The following is a 25,095-nucleotide window of genomic DNA, read 5'->3' as shown; positions in this document are numbered from 1 at the left end:
TAATGATGAAAATCTAAATATGATCCAGCTTTTGGAAATGCGGAAAGATTCCAGAGATCGGTGTCTTTTATCTGCGTGTGTCCCGAACATCCACCTGTGCTACTGTAAACACATTAGTGCCGTTGACATCGTGGAGTACTTTTCTCAAGTGTTTGTGCATGGTCAAAGTAACAGTCCTCGTCAATAAATAAATGTGTTTATTGATAATAATGCCCCAAATAGTTCCTCCTGATCTTTTTCACCACCTGGAGGCACGGAACATGGAAAATAACACACACTTCTAAATGATCCGCTCTGCCCTCCAGCGACGGGTGAGATGACGCGTGTTCTGAAATTGGTCGATTTGTTTGAGCTTTCGACGTCTCAGTATTCAGGCCCGCCGCTCATCTTTCATTTCCATTGTGGCGGTTATGACTAGAGGCTACACGCTCAGCAGGTTCCTCAACATAAAAAACACACAAGATCACAAGATAACACGAAAAGGAGAACACGAGAACCGTAGATAGACGATGAGGAATAAAACGGACAGAATGGCGAAAGATTAGCCCCCGGAGTAAAATCACAATAAAGTCTTCTCGCTCTTCATAACCGACACCCGTCTGCTGTCCGCCGTCCGGTCGGCAGTCTTTTTGTCCGCTGGGTGAATCGTGCTCAAATCATTTCATAATTGGCGTGAAGTTCTGACCTTTGACATCCCCGCGCTCCGGCCAAGCGCGGGTTCAACGCCAGAGGTGCAGCACCCATCTCCGGCAGAGGACCACTTGTGAGCAGATCCCAGAGCAGTTACACCGGAAGGAACTGGATAAGGTTTGAGATGTGTCCCTAAAGCTCACTCCACACCCCCCCCCCCCCCTCTCCCTCTCTCTCTCTCTCTGCCTTGGAGACAAGCCTCTAGGTCTCTGCAGCCGCTGTTAGCTGCGCTGGCTGAAGCTGTGCATGTGGGTGAGGTACTGGGTGAGGTCGTCCTCCCCCTCGTCCTTCAGGTGCTTCTGGTAGCACTGGAGCAGCTTGGCGGCGCTGGCCTCCGACGGGACGCCGCCAGCAGGCAGGCAGTCCCCCGACATGTCCACGACGACGGTGGTCAAGGCCTTGATGTAATTCTTGGCCAGGGTGAGCGTCTCGATCTTGGACAGCTTCTTGTCCGTGTTGACGTGGGGGATGGCCTCGCGCAGCGCCTGGAAGGCGTTGTTGAGTTTGTGCATGCGCGTGCGCTCCCTCTCGTTGCTCTCCAGCCGCCGGACGCTGCGCTCCGTGGTGCCGGAGCCGTGCTGCCTGCGCCGCCGGCCTCCGCCTCTCTTCCGCTTGCCGTCGCCGCCCCTCAGCGACCCCCTCCAGGAGCCGCCGATCCGGACCGAGGCCTCCGAGCCCTCCTGCTCGCTGGAACCCGGTTCTGGTTCCGTGTCCGGTTCTAGTTCTGGCTCGGGGTCAGACCAGGTCCTCCTGGATGGTTTCACAGCCTTACCTTTGGACTTCATCCTGCGGCCTCCTTCTCTCTCTCTCTCTCTCTCTCTCTCCGTGACACACTGTCGTTCCTACAAATTCAACAGTTGTAAGAAAAAGAAGATGGGAGTGTTAGGAGAGAGGAAGAGGAGCTATGTGTTTATGAAATGTGCAAAAGTGGCATTTTAACATGAAGTATTTTTAATAGTCTTCTCCCGGTAAGCACGTAATCCCCAATTCCCAAATAAGCCTGTCTCCAAGTCAGAGGGCCCAGCATCCTGGTGTATCTAATCAGCCTCTTGCACTGTGAAAACGCCATGATGTTAGTCTGTTAATCTACTCCTCTCTTATCCCCACGGTCCTGCGATAATGCCCATTTCAAGGTTACACTCACAAAGAAAACCCAGATGCCAGCCAGCAGTCTGTTAATTCACCTCTCCAATGCCTCTTTGGAATAAACCCAGGAGATGTTTGGCTTTAAAATATGGCATTGATGAATGAACTCTTGAAGTCTTGTCGAATTTGCTGTAGCTTTTCGCTGCGTGTCCACAAGCAATGAACATTTCTCAACCATGTTGTCAAATACGGTAATGTTTTGAAACTGGTCAAAAAACTGTTTTACATAGATTAGTGCACACGATGAAAAGAGGAGAAGAAAAATCCAACATCCCTCTTATATCCCTTTTATTTCCCTACACCTGTATGAGTGTTGTAACTGGTGTGAGATTAAACAGGCAACAAGTCTTTTTTTATATTCTGTAGTAAATGAGAGCAGCAGCCATTAAAGTGAATGAAAGTGCTAAACTAAAACATGTATAAAATAAAAACCTTACCTTTGGGAGTTCAACTAACTTTCCTCCTCCTCGATGTGTTTACAGAAAAATCGTCACCATGCAGCTGGTCATTCAACGCACCATCATATCGAGTAAAAGAGCAGAGAGAGCAGCAGCAGAACGTCGCCGTGCAGCACACACACACACACACACACACACACACAGACAGACAGACACGAGCACACACAGACAGACACACGTGGACACACAGACACACACACGCGCGCAGATAACTGTCACATGCGAGCTACCTGTAACTGACTGATGTCCACGTCGCGCTGCTCAGCCAATCAGAGAGCGAGCCCACTCCCTCCAGCTCTGTGTCCCGGGCTGCTGCACGATGTCACACAACTTCAATAAAAACACACACATTTTAAGAGAAAGAGGAAAGGAAATCTATTTTTCTTCAGCATTTGTGTTTGATAGAAAAAAAAATATTCACATAATGTACTCAGACTAAGTGAAAAATAAAAATAAATACTTACTATAATAATCCATTTTGTAAAAGTCAAGTATTACAAAATGTCAGCTCATTATTATTGATGCATCGACACTAATGTTTTAGTCGGACGTGGTATAGCTTATTTCAATAGTGGGTATTGTTAGTCTGTATCAATGATCATATTTTATAATCTTATCAAAGGTTTTTGTGTAATATATCCAAAGAAACGATTATTTAATAAATGTAGTAGTGTGAAGAGTAGAATATTTAACATGGAAATGAAGTGGAGTTGAAGTGTTGAGCAGAATAAAATGGAAATAAAATACAAGTGCCTCAAGTACTTTTTACTTTTGTGATAATCAGCAGAGACTTCAGTGTTTCCCTTCCAAATGTTATTATTATCAGAGGATCTTATTAGCTCTCTTATGTTACACCATAATGTTAAATACACAATCATTTACATTATTTCTGTTATTTTGCTCATATTGTATGGGGTTTAATGAGATAGTAAACAGAGTCAAAAGCACTACATTTAGTTTCCTCGTCGACTCCTTTAACTCAAAGCGGTTGACATAATTTCCATTGTGGCTTATCCCCTTACTGCTTCATTTGAATACAGTCCTCCAGGCTACACCTTAATGTACAGAAGCAGGGCCATGTTTCAATTTAAAGTGTGTCACATTGTTTACCTTTGACCAGACAAACTGTTTCAAACCGTTTGGCTCTGCACGCTGGTTTACTGAGCATAATACAGAACAACTTATAACGCCAGCAAAACAAACAAGGAAAGGACACAAGTATCTTTCTAGCATAGTTTGCATGTGTGAGGTAACTCCACCATGTCTGTTTGACCTAGAGACCCAAACACAACTGTTGGCAGTTTGAATTATTTGCCCTTTTCCTGCTGTGATAGATAGTGGAGTAGTGTCATGGCAGTGAGACCTACTGACTGACATTTGTCTGTTTCACAGCATCGTTCATAGGCTACTGTGCTAGGCTGAAATTAAACACATTTTAAGAAAAGTTGCTCTACTTCTGCTCTTTGTCCCCCCCGCTAATGATGCTAACGTTAATCTTCTTCCTTGGGCTAAGCATATGTCAGCTTTATGATTTCCTAAATGTATGAGCCACAAAAACATTCCTAAAATAGGGCTCCTAAATGAATTCAGAACTTAACTAACTTAAATTCCTACCATGAACTTTATAGGAGTCACGGTGAAGAAACCTCCTCGAGTAAGCTAGCAGCTAGCAAGAGCCACTTAGCAAGAAAATGTAACGTTGGCAACAGTGAGAAATGTTTCATGCTGAAATCAGGCTGAAATTAAACACATTTTAAGAGAAGTTGCTGTACTTCTGCTCTTTGTCCCCCCATTAATAAGGGGGGAATGTTACAGCTATTGCCAACATTAGCCTGACCCTGATGTGAGGATATCACAAACATGTAACAACAACAACAACAATGTACAGCTGTGTCGCTCCCAGCTCTCAGGGCTGTTGGTGTCCTTGAACAGCTTGTGTGTGTGTGTGTGTGTGTGTGGGGGGGTCTGTGTGTGTGTGTGTGTGTGTGTCTGTCTGTGTTTGAAAATGAAGACCAGCCCTGCCAGGTTCACAATTTCCTCCTCAGGTACACTGTATCTAATCAACCAAACCTCGCCGATGCTGGCTCTGTGGAAACACTATCTGTTACTTTTAGTTTGTTCAGTTTCTGGCTGCATTTGGCCCCTAAAGGCTGACACTGTGTGTTCAGTCACAGCTGCTGATACATTCTGAGCTGAATACACTTCAGTAATGAAGCAGGCAAACAGGGCCTCCACACGTTTGCTCTGTTTAAGCAAAACAAACTGTCTAAACAACGTATACTCCTCGTATTCCAAGTTTAAACCATTCCAGACACAGATGACAATTTATTAAATTGACTTTACTGGTATTGATAACATTTGTACATTTTTACAGCTTGTAGGTCCAAGTTAGGTCACAATTCCTGGCATTGAAAGCAGCTTCCAAACAGGTTTGCAGCTGCAATGGTACCATCGCTGTTATGAAACAGCATCACGGCCTCTGATCTTCACACGGCAACAACTGTGAACGCTGAACGCACAGCGGTGCGTGGCTGTGATGTCATGAACGACAGGTGCTTTGAAGCCATTTGGAGCAGAGAGAGAGAGTGAGGGAGAGACATAGAGAGGGAGAGAAAAAAGCCATTAAAATCCGTGACTCATCGTAAAAAAGGGGGGATGTGGGGAGATGAGTTAGAGGTGAAGAGGGTGAGATCTGGTCGATTAGTCAGTTTTTTCCATGAGGCCATGGTGGAGTGTGAAAGAAAAACAAGTGTGGATGTCACCGTGGGCCATGGTGACAGTAGACGACGTGATGGAAAAGCTGCGTTTGACCGCCACCGTGTCATAAAAATCAGCACCTACAATTCAATGAGTGTGTGCGTGTGTGCGTGTGTGTGTGTGTGTAAATAACACTTTATCTCAGGGCTCAAGGTCTGACTCGGTGACATGTGTGAGGAACAGGCAGCTTTGGGACAGAATGAAGCGCCGGGACAGAGCGGCGCTGTGTGTGTGTCGCTGAGAGTGTCCGACGCACTGGAAATGGCAGTTCTTCTCCAAAGCCGAAAAGTCATCTTCCCACTCCAAGCCTGCAGGAAAAACACACAATTAGTGACAACAAAGTGCCAATACCCTGCAGCAGATTAGCAGAATTTACACAGACTGTTAACTCTTAGTGTCCCGCCCTGATCGTGTAACATTGTCAGAGGCCTCTTGTATCGACTTAAGTAGTCAGTAACATAATTCAATGAAGGAAATCCACATTGTAGGCCAAGTTTTAACACCACGATAGATTTGTACATACCTTATTTATCAGTAAATTCCAAATGTATTCATTTTCATAAAATATAAAAATTGGGTAAATGGTATACCATATTCACTGCATTAAAAGCAATAACACACTGTGGTTCCTGTTACATTTAAATTTCTGAAATTATTTTCTAAGCAGAATTCTACTGTTCTCGTCAGTCGAGATGCAACTTATTGAAACTATGTTAGGCGCTGTTGGATGGTTTAATCATATTCTATGAGCTCATCATATGTATCATGCTTATAAGAACTTGAGTTCTAAGGCAACTGGTCACTATAGCTGTGAGATCAATATAGTCCAGTAAAACAATCTCTGACTTTAACTGACTATAAAAGTACAGGATGGAAATACTTTCAACCTAAATCAAACCTTTTCTTAAGTATATTACTTGAGTAAATGCTATTTGTTGTTTTCCAATAGTGCAAAATTGTTACACATGCAAAATCACTGGTATCGTACCATTGTCTTCCAATGGGACGTCTGGTAGAGATGAGTAGGCCCCAGAGTGGAGCTCCAAGGTGGGACTCTCCTAAGAATAGTGACAGTGGGATTTAAAACAGGAAACAAAAGAAGTGTCATAGCCTTGGTTTTGGTTTAATAGAGCAGCCAGAGGGAAACAGTACCTGATCAAACAGGTAGACCATGACGTCATCCTCGAAGGAGACACTCTTCCTCTTTTTTCCTTTGGCGTCACTCCCACGCAACACTTCATCGTCGCCGTCACAGGATTTCAGACGACTTTTAAAGTTGTTGAAATGGTCCCTGATGGCAAGTTGATTCCCGTTAGAGTCGTTGGCGCTCAGAGCGTTGTTGTTGTTATCATCGATGTGCCAGCCGGTGTCCCCCGTAGACGCTCTACAGTCCTCAGTGTAGTAAATGTCCCCAAAGCGTCGCAGCGCCAAGTCCTCATCACAGAATATGATCACCCCGTCACGCCGGTCCACCGTGACCTTTGAATTATTTCCCATCAAACTAAAAACGTCTCGCACGTCGAAAACGAGTCTCGACCACGTGGCCTCCCGTGGGCGCTGGCACCGCCGCGAGAGGGCTGAGGCCGCAGAGGACGGCGTGGAGCGATGCGGCCCCTCTGGAAGACAACGCCGGTGGGGAGGGGAGGTGGAGAAAGGTGAAGGCCGCGTCCCGATGCCCGATCTGCAGTCGCCGACGTTTAGCCAAAAACGAGACGGCGCGCCTCCTCTCGGATCGAGGGTGCGGGCGACGGCATGCGACTCTTCGTCGGCGTGGATCATCTCACCGGAGGACATCGGCGTCTGGAGCTCTTCATTCCTGTACGATGCACAACTTGTTTTCATTTTAACTGGCTCTGTTCGCCATCTTGCAATAAAGAAATTAGGGAAATTTTTTGGAGCTTAACGAATAATTTCCAATCCTGATTTTTGGGATATTGAAAGGCCATTTTCACTGAATACAGGTAGAATAAGTCACGGTAGGAATCGCACAGGTGTGACTAATCAAATTTACGATAGCTGAATTAAATTAAATGGGGGCGTCGTTACTGTTATTAGTAACACCTGTGCTTTTCCTGACATGTCTGCTTATGACAATATTGTCAACCAATAATAGCTGAGATCTGGGAGACACTTCCCAAAATTACCATACACAATATTGGTGACGAACACAAACACGAAGGTACAAATTCCAAAAGGTATATTACATGTTTTTAAGGGACTGCTTAGTACCTGGCCTAAAGGTACTTGGTAGTGGTCGGCTGGCACTTTGATATAAATATACTTTGTCTGAATATTTTTTTCTTTTCTTTTCTCTTCTTTTTTGGGATCCATTTGACATTGTACGAGGTCAGCTGCAGTACACAGACTGACCACCAGGATGTACTCAAACCGACTCGTCAGCCTTTGTGAAACAGGGCCCACATAATGCAAGCACACACACACACACACACACACACACACATTATTTGGCCACTCACTCCTGAGCCTGAATAAATATCGGGGGGGGGGGGGGGGGCATCCATCCGCGTAGACAAAGGCAATAGGAAACTTTCACCGCTCTGCAGTCACCTAGCAACCGCTGGATGGGTGACTCACGAGAGGAAGTGAGGAGCTGACTCACAGCGGCTGTGACGTAAAGGATGTAAAAGGACACACACACACACAAACTAGTAGGCCGTGAAGCTTGTAAACTGCCCCTTTTTCAGGTGAATTAACACCTCGCCGTGTAACAGGTGGAGTGGCTCAAGGGGAAAAACAGATTACAATCACAACCACTTCACAAACACACCCGAATCCCCACAAGTCATTCAAAGCGATGACTCTGAATAATAGCCTACCTGTTCTCGATCCCTTCGTCACTGCACCTCCTTTTAGAAATCCAATTCAAACCGTCCAGTGATATCACCAACGTAGCTCCGTCCCTGAAGTATTTTAACTCTGTAAAAAAAGAGAGAGAGAGAATAACATGTCTATAAACTCATGTGCATTGCTTCCAAAAATCTTGCTGCATCGTGACGTTGCAAAAAAAAAGTGTTGCAACACGCCTCATCGCGCTGCTTCCAGCATATTTATGTTCCTATACCTTGCATTCTGCGAGCCTGAAAGAGGTAAAGAGATACATATGGGCAGGGAGAGAGAGAGAGAGAGAGAGAGAGAGAGAGAGAGAGAGAGAGAGAGAGAGAGAGGGATGCACAGAAAGAAGGAGAAGAAGAGGAAAGGATGGAAGCGTCAGACGGGAAATAGGGTAAATGGATGAGGTTGGGAAGGGTGGGGGGTGGGGGAGGGAGGAAATAAGAGAAGTAGATCAGGGGAGGTATGTGAGGGTGATGAAGAGGAAGTGAGAGAATAGGAGGACAAGGGAAGGACAAAGCGCTCACAAGTACAGTGTGCCCTCCCTGGAGGCTGCGGCCTCTCTGCAGCAGCAAGATGGGGATCAATAGTGTATCCGGTCGAATGGAATGAGAAGAGTGGATGTCACAGTCACACAGAGTTACTCTGCATGTGTCTTAATAAAGCGGCAATGCATACATGATATTCATTTAATTACTAATTCTTTAATTGCAGGGTTCCAGTCTTGTGGGAGCTCTGTTTCTATAGTCAGGATTTGTTGCACACATTTATAAAGTCATAACTGATTACTCCTCAACACTTGATTATTATAACTCATTGTGAAACGGTTCCATAGCACAATAGAATACAACAATAGATACTCCATTACAGTAGAAACTGTCCATTGTGTCCTTGCATTGAAGTCTCTGGAAACTATTTCATTTTAATAACTCTCGATAGACAGATGAGTTCTTACAACGCAGTTTTCATTGGACAATTATTTGTTGAATTTTATGGTTGTAGAAATGGGATTATTTCTGTTTACGTCTAAGTTAAGTGTTAGAATGAATGATGTGCCATTAATTTTGATCCCACCTTCTATATGATGAATTTCATTTAGTCTTTAATGTGGGATTGACTTGAATTCCGACTAAAGGAAGACCACAATCTCATATAAGTGATCATTTGGATCATTTCAATTAATAATTACAATTGGTCATTGAACATTGTTCATGCGTGTCAAAATAAGGTTAATGTTGAATACATATATTATATAGCCTGAGGATGTTCTGAGAGTTCTAAGATGGTATATTGTACATTATTCATGGTCTCAGTAGCTGCCACTTATAGTCGATGTCTTTGCTGAATGGACTCACCAGATGCAACAGGGAGCATTGGCTCCCTCTAGCGGAATATAGCGGAACAGCAGCACACAGGCAGAGAAGAGAACTGCAGCTAAGGCCACCAGAAACTAAATTTACCAGGTCATGACGATTTAAATATTTAGCTTATATATATATGAAAGCTTGAAGAATTAGTACGAATGAATTCATGATTAATTGGCCCTGTGTGCACTTTTATCGAGTAGTGTTACTGTGTATGACGCAGCTACAAGGTTTACATTATACGGTTGTATATATTATTAATACCTCTATTATCCTTACTGCTTCTGTACATGCTGCTGTGGCTCACTTGTACTGGTGTAATCCTCATCCTCATTATCGTATCATCATATAACCTCCAAGCGGACACATTTATTCGGACGTTCCCGCTGGTATGGTCTTCCCTTTGGCAACAAAATCACTGATGCTGGAGTTCTGCTTCACACACCCAGACAGCATCAGGATGTTGTTCCCAAGAGGAAACACAGTCGCCATTCAGTCCACCTCGAGAGCAGGACATGACGGAGAAAAGAAGGGATGGGAAAAGAGACATATAGACAGATGGTGTTTCCATTCAGAGTGATTTCATCGATCTTCGTTAGCCTTCTGGCCTTCACTCTCATTTTGCTTTCGGCCTCCCTCCCTCCCTCGGCAACTCCCTCATCGGCAACCTGCACCTATGGAAGGCTCTCGGGTCAGCCGGTGCACTCTGACTGCTCACAGTGCAGTGTTTCAGGGTAGTCTACTCTTTTTTTCTTTTCACTGGAGCTTGCAGTATACAGTACGTGTGAGGGCGTGATCCAGTCGCTGGAAAAGCCTCCTCGACTGGCACAGAGTGTGAACTTGTTTTTTTTTCACGCACATTCTATTTTCACATTTGGAGGAATGATTGATGTGCGCTGTCCGAGTCGCCCATAACACGATATCTCCTCAACTTCTTCTGCACATCAAATGTCAGATGAGTGAATAGCACCTCTTTGGTTTCAGGCCTTCTGACAGACCAGGGGGAGGGGGGGAGGGGGGCGTATGTTGTATGTTATTTATCTGCTGTGGTTAATTTAAGCAGAAGAAAGCTACAGGCCATTTGTCCAATAAATCACAAAGAAACATAAGTCAGAGGGTTCGTTGTTCACGCAGCCAAAAAAAAGTATAGTCCATTCAGGATTCTGTTTTTATGATCATTTATTTAACTTTAAACAAAACAAGCAAACAAACAAAAGAACAAACAAACTCATAACTGCCTCTCCTGCGCTCGTAAAAAAAAGAAAATCAACAACATAGGCCTACCCAGGTGCATGCTGGTCCTGTACCTGCCTCCTCCTACATGTAACCACAGGTGCCCACAGTGTTACCCAATCAGTGAACAAATGAACAATCAAAACAGTAAATATATCTAAACAACAACAACAATGAATTAAACTAAACTAAAAACTACCACAAGAAAAAGTTAGATATATAAAAAAATATCTGCATAAGCAAACAACGTGAGTCATTAAACAATACTGCTTGTCAATAAAATAACTAAATACTAATGTAACATAAATAGCTCCTATCGGCCAGTGGTGAGTTAAAATCGAGCTAATTTAATTTGGAATCAGCCATTATTCAAGCTGCCCAACTCTCACCATCCCACAATGCCTTGCAGCATACAGGAAACCCTGAATGGGGTGGGGGGTGGCATACAATAAAGAGTGTGTGTGTTTTGCCAATGAGGGTGAGAACAAGCCAAATTACCAAGTGTGACACCTCAGCTTGTATTTTCACTTAATTGGTTCTCTCCCGCTCTCCGCCTCACTGCTCCGATGGAGCTGTGACTCCGAGGGAGCCGAGCACCAGGAGCACCAGGAGGAACTATCCGTTTACACCGTGAGGGCAGAATCATCATATCCAGCCGGCGAGTGACACCAAACAATCCGTGAGAGGAGGGTAATTGGAGATCTTTGGGCTTATTCTGAGCATGCGGGATGCACCGTGGCCCGGGGGCCTGAAGAGGAACACATGGAGCTGAAGTCTCCGCGGCCCTCCAATAGAACGAGGGTCTGCAGGAGGCTCGCAGCGCTGTTTGCAGCCTTTATTTGGACACAGCAGGGTCTTACAGCTGCACAGGGGTTGAAATGTGACACTAAAATAACAGCGTGCAGAGTGGTAAACATGTCACTGTTTGTTTAATGCCCTCTCGAGGAAGCTTATTCTTTTTTGTGTGTGCAGCATTTATATCTTTAATGACAGAAACTGGGATTTTTAGCTGTATTTTGTTGCAGAGCAGCTCTGGTTGTGCCTCAGGGCCTTAATTAAACGGCCATTTATCAACGTTTATTCCTCGTAGCCTAGGCAGGAGATTATGAGGCCCCTGAACGTGTCTGCTGACAGAGAGTCTTTAATATGATGACATAAACGTGTAATCCATCTCGGATCGCTGGCAGAGTATTTATGAGCCTCGGTTGACAGCAGTACACCTGCTCAGACCCCGGGAGCTGTGGCTGCCTGAACGAGCACCACTGCTGCCAAGCGCACTGCCATATTGGGAGAAGTGTGAGTGTGTGTGTGTGTGTAACGAGAGGGGGGGGGGGGGGGGAGTGTGTTAGTATGACAAGGTGTAGAGAGACTGAAGGGGCGAGAGCTGTGTGAGGAGGCCGGGGGGTCTGTGTTGGTAGGGGATAAGTCTGTCGTTATTAATTTCCCGGTGCTATAAGAGAGCATGGACTGCATGTATTACTCCCATCATTCAACATATGAAATCCATTTCATGACATAAATATCTGATTGGCTGAAATAAGACCCCCCTGCTGAAAAAAAAAAGCAGAATGAAAGTGCTGCGTTACAAAGGTGCCCTCAGTGATGCCGGGTGTAAAATGTGTTCCTTTCGGGAATGTCAGTGCCTTCATTAATGAGCAACGACACGTGCAGGAGGATGAATGTGCTCACACGTTAAAGCTCTCCGTTTATATTTCAGCTGTGATATTTCGATTGTCAATACTTATTAACGCACGTGTGATACTCAAATATACAGGACTGTCTCAGAAAATTAAAATATTGTGATAAAGTTCTTTATTTTCTGTAATGCAATTAAAAAAACAAAAATGTCATGCATTCTGGATTCATTACAAATCAACTGAAATATTGCAAGCCTTTTATTCTTTTAATATTGCTGATTATTTTTTACAGCTTAAGAAAACTCTAAAATCCTATCTCATAAAATTTTAATATTTCCTCAGACCAAGTTAAAAAAAAGATTTATAACAGCTGAGTGTTTGTCAAGGCTCAGGAAACCCTTGCAGGTGTTTCGAGTTAATTAGACAATTCAAGTGATTTGTTTAATACCCTACTAGTATACTTTTTCATGATATTCTAATATTTAGAGATAGGATATTTGAGTTTTCTTAAGCTGTAAGCCATAATCAGCAATATTAAAAGAATAAAAGGCTTGCAATATTTCAGTTGATTTGTAATGAATCCAGAATGCATGACATTTTTGTTTTTTTAATTGCATTACAGAAAATAAAGAACTTCATCACAATATTCTAATTTTCTGAGACAGTCCTGTATATGCATAGCCTACATTAAATAGCACGAGAATATATGTTACTGAACCTACATTATTTACAAGACCCACTTTCTATTCGTTTTCTCAGGGTTTGCTTGTATTAAATAATAACAATTATGAATGTTGTTTTTTTCCAGTTCATGAAAAACTTCTTTTAATCTACAGTTTATGTCGTTGCAGTGCTTTGCCACGAGGGCGCAGCAGAGGGCCTCAGTGGGGGTGTCGGGTTGGGGCACACACAGACTGAAACTTATTGGGAGGAGTAAATTCATAGTAAATTCAATGCCCTAAAAATGTTTTTTAAAAGACTTCTAAAAAACAGTTTCCTGCGTTTGTTGATGTGGATGTTCGTGTATGATCGTGTTTGTTTTGTTGTGTTTATTATTTATTTGAATGTCAAGGATTACTCTGTTTTAAATTAAGATAAAATAATCCCTTATTAGTCCCACAGTGGGGACATTTCAGGATCACATTAGAGCATTAATAAAAGATAAAACACAAAACACAATACGAAATACGAAAATACTAAATATACAGAGGAAATAAAATATATACACAACGCAGTGACCAAAGTGAATTTCCAGCAGGTTAAAGTGTCCATGAAAAATAAAGTGGAGTGTGCCAAGATCTCCAGCGATCTACTGCAGTTTGTTGTGCAGCCTGACATTTTTTTTGAAAATACTAAATAAAACATTATAAAAATTAAAAAAAGTTTCCTTTACATTTTTAAAAACGTTTTTCACGATTGCCCAATCACACCCGCACTCGCCCCGCCACCGGACACTGACCCTATTGCGTCACCGTGGCAGCGGCGCCGAGAGGCCTGTGCCTGTCTATCACTTCACGTGGGCCCAATTCTGCTTGTGCACTTTTTAAAAAGGTTGCGCAATATCTGCAACAGAAACACGTCACCTCGCCCTGTCGTCAGACCACAGCTAAGGGAGCAAACTTATATCTCAGTAATAACATAAAGTTAACACAGTGAAGGTATTGCCTTGAAAATGTCGGGACTGCTGACCTCCGACCTCTCGCTCACACAGGCCCACCTGCTGGAGCACAAGCGGGCCCGAGACAGCTGTGGGACTCCTCCAGCTTTTTTAAGTGTTTACGGTGGAGCTGGGTTTGAGCGCTCGTTGACAGAGCTCTCGTTTACAGACCCACACACGCAATCCTGAGCAGATAAGAGCAGATCCGTTTCAGCGGCTAATCTTAAATGTGATGACGTTTACAGAGGCCAGGGGACATCGGAATATACATATCTTTATTTGGGAATCGCTGCACTGCCTGAGTGGTGTATCGCAATACCTTACACTATAGGAACAGGAAAGTGGACACCGCCGCGAACCCTTACGTTTTAATGTTGGGCAGAAGGAATATATTACAGGCTGCTGTGTCCCGTAAATCCATATGTCCTGCACACCTATAAATCAAGACCATGCCTCTCTCCCTGAGACCTCAACCTCCCGTCTTCTCCTCGGAGGGAGTCCCTAACTCCCCCCCACCCTCAACCCATCAACCCTCCTACCCCGTACACAGATCCTATCACTTGCATCCTAAGCTGGTTGGTATTCGTCGGGGGCCCTGATCCAGTTGCACGGCAACCACATTTAAGTCACAAATCTAATGAGTCAGGATTGTTCCTTAGTTACAGCTCAAACAGTTAAGAAATAGAGCAGCAGGGAAGCTGAAGTGAGAAATGGATGCAATGCCGCATTGTTTCTGGAAACGGAGGGAAACAGCTAGCGAGGGTGTTGTGTGTGCTACCAGACTATTTATAAGATAAGATAAAATAATCCTTTATTATTCCCACAGTGGGGACATCTCAGGATCACAGCAGCGGGTGCACATTTGAACGTTAATAAAAATAAATAATATATATTATAATAAATAAATAGTATATATTATATATATATATATATATTATTGTATAATAATAATAATATAAAATATATATTATATAATAAATAATATATCTCACATTGTTACGTCCCGTGACTGAGACTGCCCTGTTTTAGGAAGAGGGTGGAGCTATCTCTCTCAGGTCTGGTACGCCTGGAGCAACACCACCTGAGAGGGATCACCTAATCAGCGGGCGGGGCTTATATACACCCTGACTAAGTTTTTCGCTCTCTCTCTCTTCACCTCTGTGCTGTGACCATTCCGTGGTATGGTGCCGAAGTGTTGGCCACCATTTGTATTTTCGGGTCAAGCTTGTAGGGGTTCTCTGCCATTTTTGTTTTGTCAGTTTTCTCCTGTTTTGTGGTCAGACAGGGAGCTTAGTATTGTTTTTCTTTTCTTCGATGGTAGGTCAGTGGTATCTTTTGATTTCTAGTTGGCATCGTGGTTTTGTTTGTTATGTTGGCCTTGGAGACCCTGACGCCTATTTTTCCGTTTGCTTTGCTTCTGTGTTATTCTGCCCTTCGTTAAACCTTAACTGTCTGAAATAAATCTTCCTTATTTTGTTCAAGTATTTAACTTTATTATTTGCCTCCTTTGTTTCCCCCTTAGCTGTATCCCTTTTTTGTATGTTGCGGCCTGTGCATCCCTAGTTTACCTAGAGGCCGTAACACACATATTATATATACATTATTATACAAACATAAATAATATATGTTATATTATATATAAAATAAATAATATGTATTATATATATAATACAGGACTGTCTCAGAAAATTAGAATATTGTGATAAAGTTCTTTATTTTCTGTAATGCAATTAAAAAACAAAATGTATTCTGATTATTAAATCAACTGAAATATTGCAAGCCTTTTAATATTGCTGATTATGGCTTACAGCTTAAGAAAACTCTAAAATCCTATCTCATAAAATTTTTATATTTCCTCAGACCAAGTAAAAAAAAAGATTTATAACAGCTGAGTGTTTGTCAAGGCTCAGGAAACCCTTCCAGGTGTTTGAGTTAATTAGACAATTCAAGTGATTTGTTTAATACCCTACTAGTATACTTTTCATGATATTCTAATATTTAGAGATAGGATATTTGAGTTTTCTTAAGCTGTAAGCCATAATCAGCAATAAATCAGAATAAAAGGCTTGCAATATTTCAGTTGATTTGTAATGAATCCAGAATGCATGACATTTTTGTTTTTTTAATTGCATTACAGAAAATAAAGAACTTCATCACAATATTCTAATTTTCTGAGACAGTCCTGTATATATTATTATTATTGTAATTCAAATTTATATAGCGCTTTTCTGAATACACAAAGACGCTTTACACGGGGTCAAGAGACAGTGACAAACAGAACAAAACAAAGAAATGGAAAGACAAAGCAAACAGAACAAACAAACAAAATATTGGTAACAGAAAGAAAGGAAAGCAGCCTAGAGAAGCTGTATGGGTCACATGGGAGGCACGGGTTAGCCGTTAGCAGGTGAAAGAGAGTTGGAAGAGGTGTGTTTTGAGGGCATTTTTTAGGGTGTGTTTTCTTTTACACATTAATATGTAAAGGCCTTTATATTTACAGTCCTTTCAAATGTTGTATTGAATGGTGAAGATTTTTTTTCACAGGCCAATACTGGAGCAGAAGTTAACTGAGAGGCAACCGCATGCACACTGCTCCTACATGCATGGGTACTGTCAGTGAGGGTGGAGCTTAAAATGTGTGTTGGATGGGTGGGGGGATGGGGGGGGGGACGTCTTGGCTGAATTTCAGAGTGTCAATGGCATGCCCACAACACAGCTGTAGATAGAAATAGAAGAGGCGGTAACTGAGCCCAGGAGAACGGAGGAGCAGCCTCTTTTTCCTCGGGGATGCGTGTAAGGATGAAGATTAGAGATTTAGTTTAGCATGCAGCCGCATATTACGTCTCACCCGATGACGTCATCGTCCATCTGAATTAAGGTTTCTTACAGGACGCGTTGTTTCTACTGAACGGCATTAAACACGGAGTGACGTTGGAAATCCGGTGTTCGTTATTTCATTTATCTACCCACAGGAGGTCAAAGGTCACCGTGAAGTTTTCTCATGAATGTCTCATAAAAAAAATGTTTTCCATAACAGGTCACTGAACCCATCACGATATACAACAAAAACCATTACATTACACGCCATTTAGCAGACACTTTTATCCAAAGCCACTTACAATAAGTACATCAACCATGAATACAAACTCAGAACAAAAAGAATACAGAAAGTAACATTTCTTCAAGAAAGTCAAACTCCAAAAGTAATATCAGTAAGTGCCATTCAAGTGCCACTGAAGTGCTAATCTATTTTTAATCCTGATATAGTCTGATAAAATGTGTTTTTAGACCACAAAACCACGATGACATAATCAAATAAAAAGGTTTTGCTGAGAAAAGCTGGATATTGGGCAACGTTCGTCTGCAACATTTCCCATCCTCCTTTCCTCCTGTTTCTCTTCACAACCATTTATTCTATCATGCATTAGTTGTGACAAACGGACTAAATCAGATCTCTCTCTGTGTGTGTGTGTGTGTGTGTGTGTGTGTGTGTGTGTGTGTGTGTGTGTGTGTGTGTGTGTGTGTGTGTGTGTGTGTGAATAATAGCAGTAACATATTAGAAGGAGCCTTGGATCGAACAACCACACCTACAGTTAGCTAGTTAACTGCCCCCTCATTGTTTTAAAGAAATGAGCAAAAATGATGCATCAGTCTGCAGAAGTCCCCTGAAATGTAATGGAGACAAAAAGGGCAAAAATACTGATGGAGAGATGAGAAATAAACTTTTTTTATAAAGTGAATAACTCGCTATTAAACAAACTTTGTAGATGATCTATTTTAGCTTTTACCGTCATGATTTATGATATAGTAAAAGATGACCTGTTGATTTACGGTAAAATATTGACAGCTGCTAAAGGGGAGAAACCCCACAAAACAAATCCCTAAATATGTCTGTGTGTGTGTGTGTGTGTAGGTGTGTGTGTGTGTGTGTGTGTGTGTGTGTGTGTGTGTGTGTGTGTGTGTGTGTGTGTGTGTGTGTGTGTGTGTGTGTGTGTGTGTGTGTGTGTGTGTGTGTGTGTGTGTGTGTGTGTGTGTGTGTGTGTGAATTCATCCTCCACACATCCTGTAAACGTGTCCTTGGGACATGAATGTATTCCAGCTCACAGAATCATGTTTCTATAGATACGGAGACTAGAAAACGAGAATATATTCAATACTGTCTAGTTTTTTGCGAACCCCTATATATTCTTGTAATACTTACCTCTCTTGGTCTCCAGGTGCGGGTTGTCCCATCGTTCACTACTTCCCAACACAAATGGAATAAAACAGGTCACTTTGTATGTCAGGGATGTAAAAGTTAAAAAGAGTCCAGGTCCTGCGGGTTTAGATATGTAAACCGACCCAAATGGATTTATTCTCCTCAAATGAAGCCCAGCAGCGCATCAGGATGCTTTGCTCACAGAGGACAAGACACAAGAAAGTAAAAGTCTTCTATCAGCGTTAAAATTATTTCTCCTGTGGTCTTCCCTGTTCATGGTCCTCCTCACAGCTGCCTGCAACCAACCGTCACCCCCATCCCCATCCATCTCTCTCTGTCTCTCTTTTCCTCTCTGTCCCATCCCCCTCTTCCTCCTCTCATCCAACGCTCCATCGCGCAGGAAGCCTGGTCTTCCTGAAAACAAGCATCGGAGCGTGGAAAGGGACATGGCTGAGGGGGGCGAGTGGGGATGGGGGGGGCAGAGGATGTTTGTGTCGTTCCTCTGCCACTCTGGTCTCAGAGCAGTCCATCCTGAGGAAACCGGGCTCACGTCACTCTAACGAGACCCCGGGCCACCGGGGAGGCCTGCAGCGGCCGGATTGACGCAGTCGATGTGGAGGGCCGCTGCAGCCGCCTCACACACGGGGGCCGTAAGGACACACGTGGGTTAAAACGTAGGACATTTTCAATACCAGGTGGCATTAGCAAAGCAGGAAAAGTCACCACAAAGTCACAGTGAGTCGGTTCAGTGACACAAAGGGGTCAAACGTGCCGGAACATAAGTGTATAACATTGCCAGTCTCCATTTCCTACATTTAAGAGTTGCAAATTGCCAAACCACCTAAAAGTGTGGGAATTCTTTAGCGGGGGATTTGTTTTTGCAAATAAAAATGTTTTACCTATATCACTTGTGTTTGCTGTGTTTCAGTATTAAACCCAGGCTGCGAACGCCAAAAATATTCAAAACAAATATATATATATATATATTTATATAAATACATATACATATATATATATAATTAAATATATATATATATAAATAAATAAATATATATTTTTTCTCTCTCTCTCTCTCTCTCTATATATATATATATATATATATATATATATTTTTGTTTCTATATATAGTGGAGACGCAGCCTGAAAGTGACAGCGGCCATAATAACAGGATGTTTACAACCATGGAACGCTGCCCCCCAACCCAAGATGCACCAAATATAACCTCACCGACTGAGGACCTTTTTGTTTATCGACAGAAGTTATCTGACATAGGTTCTGTTAAACCCACAATGACCTCTGACCCCTGGAGAAATCTTAAGAACACAGTTTGCTACGGCACGATTCTCCGTCTTTCGGCCTCCCTTTCACACACACACACACAGTGTTTGCTGAAGTGGTCAGCTGCGGATGACAGCGAACAGAAGGACACTGGTGGTTTCTGACACAGGGTGTCAGGGGGGGGGGGAGGGGTTAAAAACCAATTCATTGTAACCTGTAGTTTCTTCCTGCTCGCCAGTGGTCCCATACTGCACCAAGCTGCCACATCCAACACGACAGCGTCTCCACCACCATGGCTATCACCGACTTTCTCGCCACCTCGGACATCGCGTTGGCCATTAACGCTTGTAAAGGTGAGGAGATGATCAAAAGGACGTTAACGGCCTTAAACCTCAGAGTATCCAACATCGTTTTCACCGCTGAGATCTAAATCGAGTTTCATCTGTGATTTGACTTTTACAGTGAAGGATTCCTTCAGCCCGAAGACCTTCTTCAAGACGGTGGGTTTGTCCAAGAAAACCCCGAAAGATGTCGAGAGCGTCTTCACGATTTTGGACCAGGACAAAAGCGGCTTCATCGAGCAGGATGAGTTACAGTTGAGTTTCCCATCTCTCTATTCGTGAGTGGAGCTGCATCTCAACCGAGACGGTTGGTAGGTTGAAACCCGTTTGATGTGTCTGTGCTTCACCCCCCCGATGCTTCATCAGGCTGTTCCTGCAGAACTTCTCCAAAGGAGCGAGGCAGCTGACGGCGTCTGAGACCAGAGGTTTCATGCTGGAGGGAGACGCCGACGGAGACGGGAAGATCGGCTGGGAAGGTAAGAAGGTCGGAGGATTTCGCCGTGAGGAAGAGGAGCGGTGCATTTCTTACTCGCTGAGAGGCGACAGAGACGCCAGGCCCGTTTTTCCCTAATCGGCGAATCACATGAGTTCACGCTCCATGTTGAGAGTGAAGAATACGACATATTTATCAAGCTACTGGTTATAGTTTCAATAAAGTGTAGGAGTAACCTCCGAGAGCAATCTGAGTGATCACAAACAGCCAATTCTTTTTCTTTTAACCCTTGTGTTGCCTTCGGGTCATTTTGACCCGATTCAATATTTAACCCTCCTGTCGCCTTCGGGTCAATTTGACCCGATTCAATGTTTAATGTCGGTGTTCTTCGAGTCAACAAACAAACATAAAGTACCTCACACTTAAACTTGGAAAACAATATTAATTCTAATAATTTTCTGGAGATTTTAATAGCTGGGGTCATATTGACCTCAAGGGTAAAATATGTAAATATAAAGGTAACAGGAGGGTTAAACATTGAATCGGGTCAAATTGACCCGAAGGCAACACATGATTGCGTTTTTCTTTTAAATGATTGCGTTTTAATTTTATTTATATTATGCAGCCAAAAATATATAAAACTAGTGGCAATTTAAATTGTCAATAATAATATGATACGGAAAATCAATTGGAGAAATAATAGAGAAATAGAAACAAAATAGAACAATGGTTTTTTTTCAACCCTTATTTTAAAAAGTGGAGAAAAGATGGTGCAACACACAAAAAATGAATAATAAACTGCTGTAAACTGCCCCATTGTTAATGATACATGTTGTGTATTCATCATGAACAAAAATAATGTATCACTCCAAGACACGTCTCAGAAGGTTTGTACTCACTTCTGTGTCTGTACTGCAAGAGATGTGATGGATCAATCCATTTTGTATCTTTTATCTTTTACACATTAAAAAAAAAAAAACTATAATAATAAAAGAATTTTATTATTATTATAATAATAGATACTCAGCAAAATGCTGTTGTAAGCCATTTAAAATAAGTATAATAAATCATTAAAAATATAAAGCTGAATTTAAGAAGTCTTTTATCCCTGTGGTGTTTTTGACTGTGTTGCTCGGCAACTTGAGTGCAGCTCCAACAATCACCTCATCCAAAGTGTCACTGCCAGAGCAAAACACTTGAGTTTAACCAAAATGAGAAGATGACTCCTGCCCAGGTGAATGTGAAAGATTTTTATTTTTTATTTGTTTTAATTCTTCTATCTTTCTTCTTTTCAGAGTTTTCTGCGATGGTCAAGTCTTCATAAAACAACCGTATGATTTGTCTTATGGAGAGAATCACACGGACTCGTCTCACGGGGATCTCATGTGTTGAGAGCAATAACAAGTTGTAGTTTTAACGGAAAGTAACGTATAATAAAGTTATTATGAACCTGAAATTGTGCGTCTTTGTGTATTTATCTGCAATAAAAAGAGACGTGAGCAGAACCCTGTGAGCAGAACCCGTGTGATGATGTTATATTGAGCACTGGGATTCATCCGAGGGGGGGGGGGGGGGGGCTCCGGCTCGGGGGCTTTGGTTTCTCTAATGAACAGCCCTGTGCAAATGAAGTATTTGTCATTCTGGCACCTTCATTTGACACTTTAGATGATTTATTTGTTTTTGAATGATGTGTTTACATTTTAACGAGCCCATTGTGGCCATAAAACAGCCTATAATGTATTTTCTCTGAATAATTTGACTGTGAAAATTATTAATCATTTCGCTCATTTATTGTAACTAAGAAGTATTTTGCAAAACATTAATGTGGCATACTGCATTACAAGTATAAGTACTGCATTTAAATGTGTACTAAAGTAAGAGTGTAGAAGTATTAGCAACAAAAAGTACTGAAAGTAATGAAGTAAAACTACTCATGATGCAGAATAGCTCCCATCAGTGTATTATCTTATTACCTTCGCATTGAAAATGCGGAAGGTTATGTTTTGATCGCCGTGTATTTGTATGCGTCCGTGCGTGCGTGCGTGTTATTCGCATAAGTAAAAAAGTATTAAACCGAATCAAATGAAATTTGGTGGGATGATTGGTTATTATCCGCGGACCATTTGATTAGATTTTGGGATCGCCCGGGTCAAAGGTCAAGGTCAAGGTCATGAAAAAGGTCAACATCTTCTTGAATCGCATGAAATTTGGTGGGATGATTGGTTATTATCCGGGGACCATTTGATTAGATTTTGGGATCGGTCGGGTCAAAGGTCAAGGTCAAGGTCATGAAAAGGTCAACATCTTCTTTTTACCATAGCACGGTACATTTTTATCCAATTGACATGCGACTAATGCCAAAATGTTCATATTCAATGCCCAATCTTGTGATATGCGAAGGTATGTGCTCTACCGAGTGCCCGTTCTCGTTTGTTCATAGTTCGATAAGAAGGAAGTAATTTTGAATTTAAAATACACACATAATTTATACAAAAGAAAATGTGGAATTAAATGTAAATACTCAAATCAAGGCCAGTACGATGGTGCAACAGTAAGTAAAGATGGGGGGGGGGAAATACCACAACATATTTTGATACTGTGGGCTCAACTACTCTCACCCGGAAATGTGTGAATTGCACATTTAGAGGGGGGAGGAGGGGTGGGGGTGTTGGGGGGGGGGGGGCACAGCTGGAACAGAGGGCCTAGCAGACAGGGGAGCAGCTATGTGATGGGAGGACCGGTGTGTGAAACTCTCAGCGAGGCACATTTAATGGCAACTTTCTCTCAGATGGCAGAGAATATCGGTCACTTCTACTTCTGGGGAACAAACTCCGGCTCTCAGAGGAACTTATAGCTCAATAAAAATAAAAATAAAGTGCTCACACACTTAATATCTGCTGCAGCGTCACGAGCAACAGTCGTGTGACGTGTTTGTGGGTTTCTCATTACCGGCTGAGCTCTCTAAATACTTTCCTTTTTCTTTTTCAAATGTAAAGTTTGGGATAGGAAGGTGTGTGTGTGTGTGTGTGTGTGTGCCTTGCTTGATGGATTTCATCCCCACTCTGAGATATTTGTAATTTAAACCTGATATTGAAGAAGGGCAGGAATAGGCCCAGTATCCATCGCCGAGTCGTCCGAGGTCAGAGACCTCGCTTGACCACAGCCAACGTCAGAGGCCAAACACGAGTTTCACTCAACTTTTAAGAACATTTTAACTGAAAACATTATATAGTGCTTTTCTTCCTCCCGTTGAAACGTCACACACCCCGAAGCTCCTGACATACCAGAAGAAATCCGACTTCGTAAACATCTGGAGTTAAAATAAGAATTCATGGCAGAAGCTCATAAATTAGCCTGGATAATTAATACATAATACAGGTTTGATGATGATTTAGACCGGCGATTAAAATCTGCTGATAGTTCAATATCATGCTTTAGTCTCAGGATCATCTCAACACTGCCACCTGATGTATGACGGCTACATAGCAGCCTGCACCTGTCATGAGACACATGGGCATGGACACACCCGTAGTACTAGTTCACTAGTCTGGTGTTATAATATATCCTGGAGAGGGATCCTCCTCTGTTGCTCTCCTGAAGGTTTCTTCCCTTTTTTCCCCCCTGAAGGGTTATTTGGGAGTTTTTCCTGGTCCGATGTGAGGTTTTGGGGCAGGGATGTCTCTGTGTACAGATTGTAAAGCACTCCGAGACAAATTTGTAATTTGTGAAATTGGGCTATACAAATAAATTGAATTGAAATTGAATTTAAATAATAATAATAATAATAATAATAATAATAGGAATAATAATAATAATAGTAATAATATTAATTAATTAATTAATAATAATAGGAATAATAATAATAATAATAATTAATTAATTAATAATAATAGGAATAATAATAATAATTGTAGTGGCCATTTGTCCAATGCATCAAATAAAACTATAAATCTAATTGCCACTGACGCACCGTGGGGGTTTTGGAGTTGACGCAGCCAAAAGAAAGTAACGTCCATTTCCTTATTCCATTATTATTATTATTTATTTACTAAACAAACATAAGGAACAAACAAAATGTTGACACTGCCTCTCAATTGCTGGTTAAAAAAAAACATAGGCCACCCCAGTGCATGCTGGTCCTGAAGCTACCCACACCTACATACAGGACTGTCTCAGAAAATTAGAATATTGTGATGAAGTTCTTTATTTTCTGTAATGCAATTAAAAAAACAAAAATGTCATGCATTCTGGATTCATTACAAATCAACTGAAATATTGCAAGCCTTTTATTCTGATTTATTGCTGATTATGGCTTACAGCTTAAGAAAACTCAAATATCCTATCTCTAAATATTAGAATATCATGAAAAAGTATACTAGTAGGGTATTAAACAAATCACTTGAATTGTCTAATTAACTCGAAACACCTGCAAGGGTTTCCTGAGCCTTGACAAACACTCAGCTGTTATAAATCTTTTTTTTTACTTGGTCTGAGGAAATATTAAAATTTTATGAGATAGGATTTTAGAGTTTTCTTAAGCTGTAAGCCATAATCAGCAATATTAAAAGAATAAAAGCCTTGCAATATTTCAGTTGATTTGTAATGAATCCAGAATGCATGACATTTTTGTTTTTTTAATTGCATTACAGAAAATAAAGAACTTTATCACAATATTCTAATTTTCTGAGACAGTCCTGTATAACCACAGTGTTACCCAATCAGTGACCCAATCCTAAAACTAAATACATTTAAACAATCACAACGTATTAAACTAAACTAAAACAATCAAGAAAAAAGCTCTTCTAACATATACAAATATAACCGAAATAAGCAATGATTAATCAATATTACTTTACAATAAAACTAAATACAAATGTCAAAATAAATAACTCTGTGTCAACCATGCGGCAGTTTAACACTGAGGTGTTGAGATGATGATGATACTGATGATGATGATGATACCGTTGATGATGATGATGATATCGTTGATATCAGCTTTTACGCTCTCCTGAAATAGGGCCACACATAGTGTCATCGCAATAAGGAGAAATGA

The 25,095-nt window shown here is 41.8% G+C and overlaps 3 protein-coding genes across 4 annotated transcripts; 1 reads left to right on the top strand and 2 right to left on the bottom strand.

The window, feature by feature from the left end:
* Positions 1-180: 180 nt before the first annotated feature.
* Positions 181-2,517, bottom strand: bhlha15 (basic helix-loop-helix family, member a15). Its single transcript, XM_056430008.1, has 2 exons — positions 2,274-2,517; positions 181-1,532 (listed from the first exon to the last, which is right to left on the bottom strand). Exon 2 carries the CDS (start codon positions 1,473-1,475, stop codon positions 912-914), a length of 564 nt encoding a protein of 187 aa, XP_056285983.1. The 5' UTR covers positions 1,476-1,532; positions 2,274-2,517; the 3' UTR covers positions 181-911.
* A 2,097-nt stretch (positions 2,518-4,614) lies between these two features.
* Positions 4,615-18,286, bottom strand: LOC130203565 (uncharacterized). Of its 2 annotated transcripts, XM_056429862.1 has the most exons (5): positions 17,994-18,286; positions 7,889-7,988; positions 6,204-6,867; positions 6,040-6,109; positions 4,615-5,359 (listed from the first exon to the last, which is right to left on the bottom strand). In XM_056429862.1, the coding sequence occupies exons 3-5, from the start codon at positions 6,843-6,845 to the stop codon at positions 5,193-5,195; spliced, it is 879 nt and encodes a 292-aa protein (XP_056285837.1). In that variant the 5' UTR covers positions 6,846-6,867; positions 7,889-7,988; positions 17,994-18,286; the 3' UTR covers positions 4,615-5,192. The 2 variants fall into 2 exon arrangements, with proteins under 2 accessions (XP_056285837.1, XP_056285836.1); XM_056429861.1 differs by lacking the exons at positions 7,889-7,988; positions 17,994-18,286 and having other exon boundaries at positions 6,204-7,506.
* Positions 18,287-19,554: 1,268 nt separating this feature from the next.
* LOC130203553 (parvalbumin, thymic-like) lies at positions 19,555-21,426 on the top strand. The gene is made up of 4 exons (XM_056429842.1): positions 19,555-19,621; positions 19,731-19,863; positions 19,976-20,085; positions 21,338-21,426. Exons 1-4 carry the CDS (start codon positions 19,561-19,563, stop codon positions 21,364-21,366), a joined length of 333 nt encoding a protein of 110 aa, XP_056285817.1. The 5' UTR covers positions 19,555-19,560; the 3' UTR covers positions 21,367-21,426.
* The last annotated feature ends 3,669 nt before the right edge of the window (positions 21,427-25,095 follow it).

This window comes from Pseudoliparis swirei, chromosome 13 (genome assembly GCF_029220125.1).
Source record: "Pseudoliparis swirei isolate HS2019 ecotype Mariana Trench chromosome 13, NWPU_hadal_v1, whole genome shotgun sequence".
NCBI classification, from domain to species: domain Eukaryota; kingdom Metazoa; phylum Chordata; class Actinopteri; order Perciformes; family Liparidae; genus Pseudoliparis; species Pseudoliparis swirei.
Note: the sequence above shows the minus strand (reverse complement) of the source record. Positions and strands in the feature narration are given on the sequence as shown.